Here is a 13982-nt window from a genome sequence, read left to right as displayed (position 1 = left end):
GCGTATTCACTGTCTCTTGACCAACGCGTCTCGTGCTATTTGACAGGTTTCTTTGTACATTACTCTTGCATACAGGTGTTCTTTTCACAGCTATTCATTTCTTTCAATGCTTGCTTGACTCTTGGCAATGCGTGCATGTCTCTTGACAATGTTCATTTAGCTCTAAACAATGCTTATTCAACTCTTTCTTCATTCAATTTAATGGCTTCTCTATTTTTGCCTCTTTAACAGTTCTCGTCCCCTTTGCTCAGACCTTTAATGTATTCAAGTTTTCTTAGCTTCCTCTGTGCAAACAACAAGCCCCGGGGTTCCCCTGCCTTCTGGGCTGACTCACCGGTTTCCTGTTGCGTGTCTGTCGGTTCCGGTACAGTGCTGGAAAACCTCCTTCGGTTCACGCTGCTTTGCGCCACCTTTCCTCGGCCTCGGGTTCCATTCCAAAAGACTTCTTTGCCTTGCCACCTTCCTTGGAGCACTGGTAAGCACTGTCCTTGGTGGTCTGCAGCTGCAAATGTCCTGGGTAGCTTCCCTCTCTTCCCGGCGTCTCTGCAGCGTTCCACAACGCTGCTTCCGCTTCATCTGGCTTACTCGCTAGTCTCGACCAGGCTTTTCTCCAGTTCCCGCTCTTCTATTGTTGCGGCTTCTCCGGTTCTCCGCATCTCGTCCCGTGTTCAGTAGTAGGTAAGCCGGGAGTACTGTTACTTAGCTATGGGTCTATTTCTCTCCTACCCTGAACACATGGAAGAGAGTAACTACCCTACGATGCCCTAGGTGAGGCTCAAACACGTGGTGTTTTTTATGCAGCTGAGGCAGACATTGTCTGCAAACCTCCAGCTTCTCCTTATAGTGCACCCTATGCTAAATATGCCATCACCCTCAGCAGAAGGAATACATTCACCCTCCTTGTTCACAGCCCATTGTTGTGGCTTAACTGGCTAGTTGGTGCTCTACAAACCTTTTCATATTGAAAGAGGCAGCTCCCTCAGAGACTGGAATGCTTTAAAAATAGCAGTACATTAAATTAATATTTAAATGGGAATTTACTGAAAGAGGGACTATAAAGCATGGATGCTAACAGTAATGTGAAACTATACCCATGTAGGCACAGGTACACCCTCTGAGAGGTGTGGATATAGATTTGTTCTGAGCTGCACTCACATTTTAAGATGAGGATTTCAGTGAATCTGGAGATTGTTTGGCACATCTAATATAGCCAGAACACCTGTAGAGTCTTTTTTTAAACCTTTATTTAAAGAGCGTGTTTGACATTACAACAAGAGTAAAAACAGATAGCAACATCATTAGCGGGTCGTGCACTCCAAAATAGATCATCAACAAACATTTTACAGCAGTGATGGCATAGGTGAAATTACATCATGGTCACGGGAGCAAAAGAATAATATCAGGTAAAGGACAACACGCTTTGCAGGAGACCTGCTTCAGTGTTAGTGACTACAGTGTCGTGTGCATTTGACTGGACAAACACCAAGTAGTTGTGATAAGGTAACCACAGTTCAATGGCTGTAATGTGGAGCAACGCTCTTCCATATCTGATGCCCATGTGACCGCTCTCAGCCACTGGGAGATAGTCGGGCAAGTTAGGGGGAGCCATTGCAATAAAATACAACAGGTTTATAGCAACATACATAGGCTTGCAAGTTTACGAGGACCTCTCTGTATATGTTCAAGCTGATGAAATAATGTACAAGAAGTATCCAGTCAAGTATTATGTATCAAAAATATTTATTTTTCACTTGATACAAAATTTGAAAAATGACTATTATGTATAAATCACCACTCTAATTCACATTTAGGTTGCAGGTAAAACGACATTTTAAACATTGCAGATACCCAAAATCATTTCTGCAATGAACAATTCAATCATTCTTCAACATACATTCTCATACACACATATACATGCAAAAGTGCATTCACATGGGTATGTTATATGTAAAAAGGCATTCAAATGGCGACATGAAGGAAATTTCATAATATTTCAACAGTTTTAGGCGATATCTGCAAATTTTGGAATAGATCTTGATAATCATTTTTGCAATTAGCTTCATCACATCTCCAACAATCTTCGGTTTCCGACCGGTTTCGACATGTTGGAATTATTTAATCCACGTCTTCATCAGGGAATCCAAATTGTATACTAAAGCAAAAGTATACATACATTGACATTAATATAAAAAACAATAGGAAAATAAAAATTGTTAAAGAAAATTCTTAACTAAAGACACCCACAACAAGCAGGTTGAGCTAAACTAATACATGCATGTGATAGAACAAATAGTAAATTGCAAATATCACATGCCTGTGTGCACTCATTGATGTTAATGCAGTGCCCCACATTTCTAAGTGCCTCTAGGTTAGTGAGACCAAAGAGACCCGTCACCCGTGCCCTGTTGTGGAAGATAGCAAGAAGACTTATCGTTCTAATGACTTCAAATTGAAGTACACGTGACCTACCCCCAATTCAAACATGAAACCTACACTAACAAAGATAAGGTTCAGTCTGATGTACATTGATGAAATTGCTTAGCCCGTCTAATGACAAATATATATGTAAAGTAATGTACAACGTCTCTTTTTCAATACTGTGTACAAAAAGAGTCGTAAATTACCATGGGGACTTGTTCAAGTACCTTGGGCATTAGTCAAATTATATATTGACAGCTGCTCTGTTGGAAAGCTGCAACGCGCTCTGTGAGGGGCATATATATCAAAATTAAGAAGTTGAACAGAATGCCGGCCTGCCTACATTCTTGAACATAACAGCAAAGGGATCTGCCTGCTGTCAGTCAGACCGCTGCAGCATTAACCAGGTCTGATTTTCAAATCTATTAAAAGAACACACATACTTTGTTTTGGCGGTCTTAATGCCGTATCAGGGCGTAGTACTGGGCTGGCGCGAGGCTGACTTTGTGGCAAGTTAAAAGGGGGACAGCCTAGCTTCATTCTTAGGCTTAAGGAGCTCTCTGCTCGCGGTCAGACCGCAATATCACTTACCATGTGCAACTCGCGAATCCATTCGGCAAACAAGTGTCCTTCATGCTGGGGGGCAAAGGGCGTAATAATTAGCCGTCATCTATAAATACAAATGACGCAAGGTCACGTGACATATCACGTGATTGGCTGAAGGACGTAAATTTAGATGGACTCCAATTTACGGACGAACAGCGGGCCGGCCTTCATTATCCGACATACATTGGGTCAGTTAATTCAAAATGAGAACAAAAGCGGGTAATTATCTCCTGAGACCAGTAATATAAAGTTTTTTAAAACAAATTGGTCCGATTACAGTTTAGGTAAACCGCAATGCGGATAATATTACAATTGCCATACGAATAACATGTGTACATTTATGCAGCTAAGTAATGGATAAAATAAGCAGTTAGCTGGTGTAGGGGCAAGTGTACAGTTCAATGTAATTGACAAAGTGTTGCAGACTCCAGCCCAATATTCCTCCAACCTCGGGCAGCTCCAAAGCATATGAATATAGTTTGCTTCATTAATGTGGCACCTTGGACATGAGGATGATTAAGTGTGTGAGAAGCGGTGCAGCCTAGCCGGGGTGTAATAGAATCGGTGTAACACTTTAAATTGTATCAGCTGAAACCTTGAGTTAAAGAATACTTAGCGCGTCTGCTGACACATGGCCTTCCAACCCTCATCAGTGATGTGTTCCTCTGACCAGCATACTTGCCAACATTCTGTGACCAAAAAGATGTAGTATTTTTCAAGTTTCAAAAATAATAATTCGCATAACAATGACATCACAGAAAAATACAAAACATACATTGTGGTACCATAGAGGCATTCTAAAATACACAACCCATCAAACAGCACAACATGGAAAGATGTGCAAATGTTAAAAATGTATAATTCTAAATGGTAAGTTAACACCAAATGCAATAACACAGAAGGTAATCACACAGAATGCCATGGAGACGGATGCCCCTCTTAGTCTGATAGGCAGATGCTGTGTATGCTGTTACGCTCTGCCACTTGCTTTCACTGATGGTTCACCTAAGCATACATGCCAACCCTACCGATTTAGGCGGGAGACTCCCGACTTTTCAGCGAGAAATATTGCTTTTCTCACGTTCTCCCGCCTAAGATAATTCCAGCGCCAATAGATTCCTACGGGAAAAACGACGTCTCCCGATTTTCTATCTCAAAACTCCCTCTTAGTGCGTCTGAATGTTGGCATGTATGCCTAAGGGTTGTATCGGCAAGAGTACAGGACAGAGTCACGTAGCTGTCAGGTCAGTGTATTGGTCTGAGCCCAAAATAATCACGTACCAGCCCACTGCACAGACAGACTAATGTGTTGCATGCTTTGTCCTGCAGCCTGCCTTAGAGTCACATAAATTACCTGCCACTGTAAAAAAGCAGTAGGATCTGTCACACAAATCTGTAGGCATTAGGACTGCTTAAAAAGCAGTAGCCTACTGCCTAAATCTGTAGGGTTGGCAAGTATGGACCAAGATTCCCTAAGTTTATTCAGGGACTTACAGCCTCTGGCCTGTAGTGCTTTGAGCAATCTAGCCACAACCCCGCTTTCAGAGGTACCCCTCATGATAGTGTCGAATAACAGTTCATCCGGTGGTTGTATCAGGAATGTATTCCACGTGTGCTTAACTGCCCCACACAGCACAGCGTATTGTAACCCTTGTAGGCACTGTCTATGCAGGGTATTGCTAAATCGTGCCATTCCATAAAGAAATCCATGCCGAAGACATCGCTGATTACTCCGTACCCATCAGTAGCCCACCGGTGCGCATCTACCTTGTTTATCATGGGAAATTACGGGAAGAAATTCCAGAGAGGCAAGCCACGATGGTACAGTCTAGGGATATTCAATATTTTCAAAATGTTGTCCCACGCTGGGGCTGTTAAAATAATTGGCTCAGTCTCTTCCCCATCCTTATGGTATGGTGGTTATATGAAATATCGCACATAGTGGGTGCCTGCAGCATGCCTTTCGATTTTTAAGTGAGGGTATTGGGTGTCCACGTCAAACCAGTAGGCAGTGTAATGTGCTTCTGCCGCCACCCAGTATTTTTCTAAATATGGGGTGGCAAGACCCCCTCTATCACATGGCCTAGCCAACATATCCCATTTGAGCCGCACCGTGCCAGCGTACCACATAAAGCTGTTAATCGCTCTCTAGTGCCTCAAAGAATAATGTTTCAGGCCATAATGGTACGGTTGAGGAAATAATATAGCAACTTAGGGAGTACTAGCATTTTGAGAAGCGAGATCTGATCCGCAATGGTGATAGGAAGTTTTGTCCAGGTTTGTAATTTAACTTGCAGCAAAGGTAGGTATTCGCCAAGGTTTCAGGCATAAAGGGAGGTCTTGTGTTGTGTAACAGTTATACCAAGATATTTTATTTCTGTTGTGGACCATGCAAATCCCATTTGGTCCTGATGGGGAGTGGTTGATTTGGTTAACAGGAACAGTTCAGATTTCAAGCAATTGACTCTGAGGGCCCGATTCTCATCCAGGTTTTAAGTACCGAAAAGGACGTTAAAAGGTTTAACAATCTTTTCGGTACTCAAGACCTATTCTGAAGGTGGCGCATTCCTCCGAAGTCGGAAGGAATGCACCACTTTCGGAATACATGTGGCGGTTTCTGGGATGTGTTGGAAATCAACCTAGCAACGGCCGCATTCGTAAATGGGCTTTTTGTATGCCTGTTCTTTTGGCACTCTGCCAGTTTAATATATGTGCAAAACTAGCGCACATAAACAGTACCCTTTCGGTGCCGTTAAACTGGAGGAGTGCCACAAGAAGCCTTGTTTGGTGTAAATGAAAGTGTTCATATACACCCGTGTGTTGTATATGGACACTTTCATGTACACCAAAGCAAGCAGCTTCAACATTGCAGGATCCCATTTTTTGCAGCAGAGTCTTTTTTTGAAGGCTCGTCTGAATTCCTGAGATCCCTGAAAAGAGCTATTATAGTTGGATGCCCTACTCTCAATCACTGGGAGTTAATGGACTGTAGCAAGTGTTGAAAAGCTTACAAACACACATTGAAGGATTTGTAGAACCTGGCTGCTACATTAATTCTTGCAATCTCTACCTACTGCTCTTCCTTTCTTTTCATGCCATCTGTAAATGTATGTAATTGTTCGACAGTGCTCCACTTCCATCTTAATGCAACAATTGGCCCTTTTCCCTCTCTCACTTTCTCTCTCTCATTCCCTCCCCATAAGGTGATAGAGCTAATATCCAATGGTGCTCAGATCCAAGTGACCAACAGCAACAAGATATTCTACCTAAATATCCTGGCCCAGTACAGGCTGGCCAATCAAGTTAGAGATGAAGTGGAGCATTTCTTGAAAGGTACATTCCCCAGTCAATCAATTTGATGTTTTTTTCTCAGATATATTTAGGGCGCAAAGCACACTACTTGTAACTGTCTTGTGGTTTTCTTTGGCAGGTCTGAATGAATTGGTACCAGAAAATCTGCTTGCAATCTTTGATGAAAATGAGCTAGAGGTGGGTTATAACCGTTTATAGACCTACAACCCACACACCTCAAGTCTTCTTTGTACAGACACTGTAGAATGAGAAGTAATATCTTATTAGATGCTGGATTATGAAACTGACTGTGCTTCAGAGAGCGAGACACATACTGTGAGCTGAAAAGTTTACACTCCCTGTGTAGACACTTTAGTTCTGAAATTGAATCAGTCTAAAGAGATACTTTGTGCAACAATTGAATGTCATTCTTTATACAAATTCTGCTGCTAAGGTGGACTCTTTATGGAGGAGCATTCTACTTCTGGAATTATCTTTTCAATGGATTTCTTTTCTCCCGCAGATTCCTCATTGTGATAGATATCCCCTGTCCAGCTCTGATGCTGAGAAATGTTTTTGTGGCCCTCGACTCGACCGTCGATCCGTCTCACGCAGTGATCAATCGTCGGCTCCCGAAGTAGCGTCAGGCGCCATACACACACCACGTCACGAAGCCCCATGCCTCAGTTCCTTTTTTCTGCGTGCTCACACGCTGCATCAGGAACGTACTTGAGTTTCACTCAACGTTTTCACTAACCTCCACAATGTTTTCAACCTGGATCTCGGGTTTCAAGCGGTGCTCAGATTGCAAGGCCAAAATGTCGGTGACGGACCCACACAACATGTGTTTATGGTATTTGGGTTCCACTCATGACACGGAGGCCTGTGCGTCGTGCGCCAGGATGCAACCCAAGTCCCTGCCAACCGTCGCCGAAGTCTCTGGCGCAGTCTCTCGTCCGGTCATCTGAAGAGCCCACTCGTTATGACGAGGGCCGGCACTGCAAGAAAACAAAAAAGAGGTTGCACTCCCAAAGCCATTCCTCATCTTCTTCCTCATGGAAGAAGAAGCAAAGCCACCATCGGCGGGAATTGGATTCTTAAGCCCTCTAAGGGACCGGCAGCTCGAGAAGATTGCCATAAGTTTAAAAAATAAATGCTTGACATGTTTCGACAACAGGCGGCTGTCGGCGCGGCTCCCACCCCCGACCAGCAGGCCTCGGAAGTAAAAGAAGGCCACGCTTGCCAAGAAGTTGATGCCTTCGGCGCTGTCTGAGCTTTTGAGCTCCATGCCCTGGGAGGCAAGCATATCGCCCTCTAGAAACCTCTCCCACGGCACCCATCGCCGTTGGAGCTGTCGTCACCGGTACCCAATCCATATGCATCTAGGGCTCCGCCACAAGCGACTAAGCACTCTGCCTCGGCATCCAAACCTACGGATCTGAGGGATAAGCCTTCAACGTCGACCAGCGACATCAGCCCCTTTTCACCCGCTATCGCAGACAGGGGTTTTCGACTCCATGCACTTGATTTTCGGCACCAATCAGGCCAAGGAATGTGAAGAGGTGGACCCCATCTTCGTGGATTCAGGCGGTGTCGACTATTTCGAGGACCAAGACAATTTGATGGCACTTGCTGAAGACCTTTAAGATGCCAGTGGGTTGGACACATCTCCAGACCTTGAGATGCAACAAAAACCACCCTACACTCACTCTCATGTCAAATTTCTGACATTAGTAGAGAAGGTGGTTGACACCCTCAGCCTCTAGTCGTCTGCCATTCACCAACAAGGGTGTGACGTTACAGACATCCTGGATGAGGGCCCGGCTATTGAACACAACATGCCCTTCAATCAGGCCATAGCTGATCCTTTGGCTACCATCTGGCGAACCCCATGCACATGTTTTGTTTGTTTATTTATACAGCGCTTATACACAGGTCAAGTGCTTCAAAGCGCTTCAAGGTGGGAAGGGAAGAAGGGACTACAGTAATCATTCTTAGGCCTTGAAGATTCTGAATGATCTAAACAGAAAAACTAGCATACTAGGCCTGAAGACATTTCTCCTAGTGCAAGTGCATGAAGTGGTAGAGTTGCGACCAAGCACGGGAGGGGGGATGAAAAATGGTGGGCGTAGTGGGGGACAGGAAAGACTAACTAAACTGGTCCTAGTACATGGATACATACAGATGGAGGTGCAAGGAAATGGAGGTGGGGTAACAAAAACAAGTCCGGTCCAGCAGGGCCCTGGGTTAAGTGCAGAGAGGTTGCCCCGCTCATGGAGCGTGAGCTGAAAGTGCAGTAATGTTGAACAAAGTGTAGTGGCCTGGAGGCAAGTGCAAAAGACTGGCGGGGGAGCCTTGAACCTGTAGGCTCTGAAGGTGAGCCAGGCAATCAGTCAGCAAAAACTGAACAGAGTTAGGGAGCAGAAGGAGGATGGAGAGAAAATAAAGGAGGTTAGCAAGGGAGAGGGAGAGAGAAGGGGGAAGAGAAAAGAATGGTCTTGAGGAGTTTCCATAACTTAAGGTGCTCCTGACAGAGAGAGGCAGGGAGGCTGTTCCAGAGGGAAGCACCTGCAGCGGATAAATATCTACCCCCAAATCTGTTTGTAAAAGCGGCCCACCTACCGAGAGTTGGAGGAGGACTCTAAAGGGAGAATATTTAGGAAGGGAGCGTTGTAGATAGTGAGGGGCCCAGCCCCAGAAAGCCTTGTGGTTTATGCAGAGGATCTGGAACTTGATCCTTGCAGCCACGGGGAGCCAGTGGAGGGATTTCAGCGCCAGAGAGATGCGGTCCCAGGGCTTGGGGCCAAGGATAAGTCTTGCGGTTCTGTTCTGGATGAGTTGTAGAGGATAGAGAGTAGAAGTTGGAAGATTGAGGAATAGGCTGTTGCAATAGTCCAGCCTAGAGAGAACCAGGTCTCTTGAGGTGATGAGGCTCTCGGGTAAAGTGAGAAAAGGTAGACTACCTCTGAGGAGGTGCAGTTGGTAGTTGGACTTTTTGGAGATGTCTTAGATGTGAGAAGGAGAGAGTGGAGTCGAAGATGACCCCAAGATTTTTTGCCTCATTGGTAGGTGAGAGTGCAGGGCCAGTGGAGGCAGGCCAGTGAGAAAATGGGAATGCGGGAGCAGGGGTCCCAATGAGTATGATCCCTGTCTTACTGGCATTCAGGCAGAGATCGTTAGCAGCACACCAAGCATGAATTGCGGATATACAGGAATGAGCGAGGAGGAGGAGGGTGCTGAAGGTATCCTGAAAGAGAGCTGCGTGTCATCCGTATAACACTGACATTTAGAGGTAAAGGTAGAGATCCTGTGGGCCAAAGGGGCTGTCCGGTCCTGTAGGCTCTTGTTCGCAAAAGCTGCTGGAACCCCACAGTTCCCCAAGAAACCGACTCTAAGAACAGCTGAAACCCCTACTTCACCGGGGAAAGGGGAAGTGGAGAAAATAAAAAAAGAACACAGATTCTGGTCTTCTGTTAGACATCAATCTGGGAAGTAAACAAAGAAAAAATTACAATCATTCCCAACTTCATATTTCTTCCTACCAATCCCTTTGTTACCATTACTACCTGTTTTTCCTCTGCGTGAAGTCTAGTGGATCTGGAATTATTTTACTCCCATGTTGAAGTAGTTTGACATGAATTGAAGATTGTTAGATGAGCGTAGCTTTATTGATGTCTTTTCAATCCTATTGATCTTTTCTGCTAGAGAAAACGTTTTGAATAACATATGGCCAGTTTTTCCTCAGATTTTTTTGTTTTTTAACAATCTTTATTAATTTTAACATTTGACAAACTTCAAACTTAGAACTTGCCCTTCCTCCCCACTGCCCCCACGCTCCCCCCTTACATTCTTGGAATACAAGACGGCAATAACAGGGAGTTCAGTCATATAAACTAAAACAGCTCTGAAATTTAAAACATATTTAGGATACGAATTCTGTGAGGACACCACTGCAGCATATAGTCACTCTGCAAATATTGAAGGAGCGGACCCCAGTCCAGTTGAAAGTTCTCAGGGGAACCTTGTATTTTATAGGTCATCCATTCCATCGTAACAAAGTGCCATACCCTCCTGAGCCATTGAAGCGGTGTTGGGGATGACTGCTGCTTCCAGCATTGAGCTATCGTTAATCATGCTGCTATCACCAGGACCATAATCACTTTCCGCTGACATTTGGTATTTGCTCTTTATTTTGGGTCCAAGAGGCCAGCCAGCCACACCCCTTCCCCTAAGTTTTCGATCCCTGGAACCATTTTCCCCGCTTGGGCCTTGACCTCATACCAAATGTCTGCAATGATTGGGCATGACCTCCAGATATGCTTCCAGTCCCCTTGTTGACAACAACCTCGCCAGCATTGTCCATCTGTATTGGGATACATTATTTTCAGCCTCTCTGGCGTCAGGTGCCATTGCAGCAGTGCTTTTTGCCACATTTCCCTCAGGTGAATTGATCTTGTCAATATGAAAACATTTCCCCATACCTCCTCCCAATAGGGCCGCAGTATTGTGACCCCCAGGGTCCCCTCCCATCTCCTCGTATATCTCCATCTTACCTCCTCCCCTTGCGAGTTCAAGTGCGCATATAAATTTGAGATCAGTTTGTGCCTACCTGGATTTGTTGTCATGAATGTTTCAAACTTCGTAAGATCCCTTGTTCCTGCCTCCCTATTGGTCGGGGAGGACAGCCAATGGATTAGCTGGGCGTATTGATAGCTCTCCGTCCTTGGTATTCCAAGTTCCTGGACACATTCTCCAAATGATCATATTGACTGGGCTTTATGCATGTCACAGATTTTAGTGCAACTTGCCTGTTTCCAGGTGGTATATGCATTTGGATCCATCTCTGTTGGGAAATCGGGGTTATCAAACAGTGGTGTGAAAGGGGATGGGTGTGTCGTCAGGTTCCCCCTTTTGACCGCAAAGTCCCAGGGTTGAGTGGTGCACTCATGATCTCGCTTATGTTGGTGTTTATATGTCTGTTTTTTTGTGGGACCATAGAAGGTTTGAGAGTGGGGCACCGGCCACTGCTATATCCTGGGTCGTCCATTTGGGGTGTGGAGAGTCCGCCACCCATTCCTTGATCACCCGCAGTTGAGCTGCTTCGTGGTATCTTTTGAAGTGAGGAAAAGCCATTCCCCCCTCGCTCATTTGCGCAGTCATCGTGGTCATTGCAACCATTGGTTTCTTGTGCTGCCACACAAATGCGCATGTAATCCTGTTCAAGGACCTAAAGAATGATTTGGGGAGCCCTATTGGGAGAGCCTGAAAGTAGTAGAGTACCTTTGGGAGTATTGTCATTTTGACCGCTGATATCCGTCCCCACCATGAGGTGGAGAGGGGAGACCATCTTGATAAAAGTTTTTGCACTTGAGTCAATAGGTCTGGAAAATTTACCGTGTATAGTCGCTCCATTGTAGGGGTGATTCTGATTCCGAGGTACGTTATGCTGCTCTGTGCTAGTTTCATCCCTTGCTTCTGAACAAGGTTTGAAATTGCATTTAGGTTCGGCTGTCAAATTTAGTATCTCCGACTTGGTTTTATTTATCTTGAGGCCTGTAATGGCTCTGAAGGCCTCCAATTCACGCACAAGTGCGGGTAAGGATGTGGTCGGGTCTGTTAAGGCTAGCAGCATGTCATAGGCGAAGGCCATTGTTTTGTGTTCCAGCTCCCCCATTTGAACCCCTTTAATTTGCTGCTGTTGACGTATCCTCGCCAAGAGGGGCTTCAAGAACAAGGCTTATAGGAGGGGGGAAAGCAGGCACCCCTGCTTTGTTCCTCTCATCTGGGCCACAGCTTGGGAACGGAAGCCGTTAATTGAGATTCTTAAAGTGGGGCTGTTATAATTTGACTTTATCATCTTTATGTAGGATTCCCCAAACCCCATGTGTTCCACCGTGTGGAAGAGTTGCGACCATTTGACTCGGTCGAACCCTTTCTCGGCGTCCAGCGCTACTAATATCGTCCTAGTGTACGTGCGCCTTTTCTATTATGTGACATACCATCCTTGTATTGTCCGCAGTTTGTCTTGCAGGGATGAAACCTGCCTGGTCCGCATCCACTAGAGAGGTCAGGTACACCGTAAATCTATTGGCAAGGACTTTAGTAAAACGTTTTGCATCCAAATTGATCAAAGCGATTGGTCTGTAGGATCCTGGGAGGGTGGGGTCCTTATCTGGTTAGGGAATAGCACTACTTTTGCCTCGTTCATGGAGGGTGTGGTGTTCCCTCGGTATTTGAAGGTATTGAAGAGCGCCGTGAGTCTGGGGACCAGAGATGTTCAGAACTTCTTGTAAAAGGCCTCAGTATACCTGTCCGGGCCCGGTGCTTTGTTCTTAGGGAGTTTCTTAATGGCCTGTAGTACTTCTTTTGGTTCGATATCTTGTTCTAGTGCCGCTCGGGCTTCCTCCGATAGTTGAGGCAAAGTTACATTCCGGAGAAATTCCTTCTGTTCGCCCTCATTTGGGTTGCCAGTGCGGTCTAGGTCTTGGAAGAACGTTCTCATGATCTCGCACATTTCATCATCAGCAGTTTTCCGATTACCATCAGGGTCCATCAGTGCCAGAATTGTCCTCTCTCTAGTCGTCTCCCGGAGCTGCCTAGCCAGTAATTTATCCGCTTTGTTGGCGAGTACGTAATACCTTTGTTTCATCCACAGAAGCGATTTTTTTGACTTTCCGGGTTTGTAAAAGCTCTAACTGACCCTGAATATGCTGTATAGCCCGTTTCTTTACCCTCCTGGGGTTAGCTGCTGCCTCTTTCTGCGTGTCTCGTAATTGCGTCTCTAAATCTCGTTCCCACTGTGCCATTTGTTTATCTCTCCTTGTTTTCAGTGCGTTTAATTCGCCCCTCAGGACTGCCTTGAATGCACCCCACACCATTTCCTGCGGGGTCTCCCTTGTGTCGTTTTCGGTGAAGTACATATCCATTTTCTCTTGGATTTCCTCGACCATTGTGGTATCCTGCAACAATTCGGCCGGGAATCGCTAGGCCCACACACAACCTATTTTGTTCTTATGTGCCAGGGATGCTATAATTGGGGCATGATCTGAGAGGGAGATAGGGCCTACTTCCACTTCCTTAACTTTCCCTATCAAATCAGTAGATGCCCATATGTAGTCTATTCTCGATAGCGAAGAGTATACGTGGGAATATTGTGTGAAGCCCTGTCTTTCCCCATTCTTTGCTCGCCATATGTCATGTAAGGAGAGGGCTTCAAACGCCTTCCTCAATGCTTTTGGGGGTGCTTTCGAGTCTTTATTGGATTGGGCGCTTCTGTCAAGGGTGGGGTTCCATACAAAATTCAGGTCGCCCCCGAGTATAATGTCTCCTGTCACAAACTCTTCTAGCACGCCTAACATGCTTTGTAGAAAGGATTCCTGTCCCACGTTCGGAGCATAAACGGATGCAAGGGTGACCCGCCTCCCTTCCAGTGTGATGTTCAGGAACACATATCTCCCCTCCTTGTCAGTTCTATGTTCATGGATTTGGGCTTTCAGAGTGTCCATCACTGCCACCATGACCCTGGCCCGTTTTCCCTCCGCATTAGACTGAAAAACATGTTTTGCCCCTTTTATCCTGATCCGGGTTCTCTCACTTCTTTTTATATGCGTCTCTTGATACATTAAGATATCCGCCCTCTGCTTCCAGGCTTGTCTTTCCAATTTGGC

General features: G+C 45.4%; 1 protein-coding gene across 3 annotated transcripts in view; it reads left to right on the top strand.

Moving 5' to 3' along the window:
• AREL1 (apoptosis resistant E3 ubiquitin protein ligase 1) overlaps positions 1-13982 on the top strand; it is a 1423594-nt gene that overhangs the window by 1201668 nt on the left and 207944 nt on the right. For all 3 annotated transcript variants that reach the window (XM_069637637.1, XM_069637638.1, XM_069637636.1), the window contains 2 exons: positions 6228-6357; positions 6455-6513. In XM_069637637.1, coding sequence (XP_069493738.1) covers positions 6228-6357; positions 6455-6513 — 189 coding nt within the window. The remainder of the gene's footprint in view (positions 1-6227; positions 6358-6454; positions 6514-13982) is intronic.

Source organism: Ambystoma mexicanum, chromosome 14 (assembly GCF_040938575.1).
Source record: "Ambystoma mexicanum isolate Mex_15411 chromosome 14, UKY_AmexF1_1, whole genome shotgun sequence".
NCBI lineage: Eukaryota > Metazoa > Chordata > Amphibia > Caudata > Ambystomatidae > Ambystoma > Ambystoma mexicanum.
The sequence above is the reverse complement of the archived record's forward strand: the minus strand, read 5'-3'. Positions and strand labels throughout refer to the sequence as shown.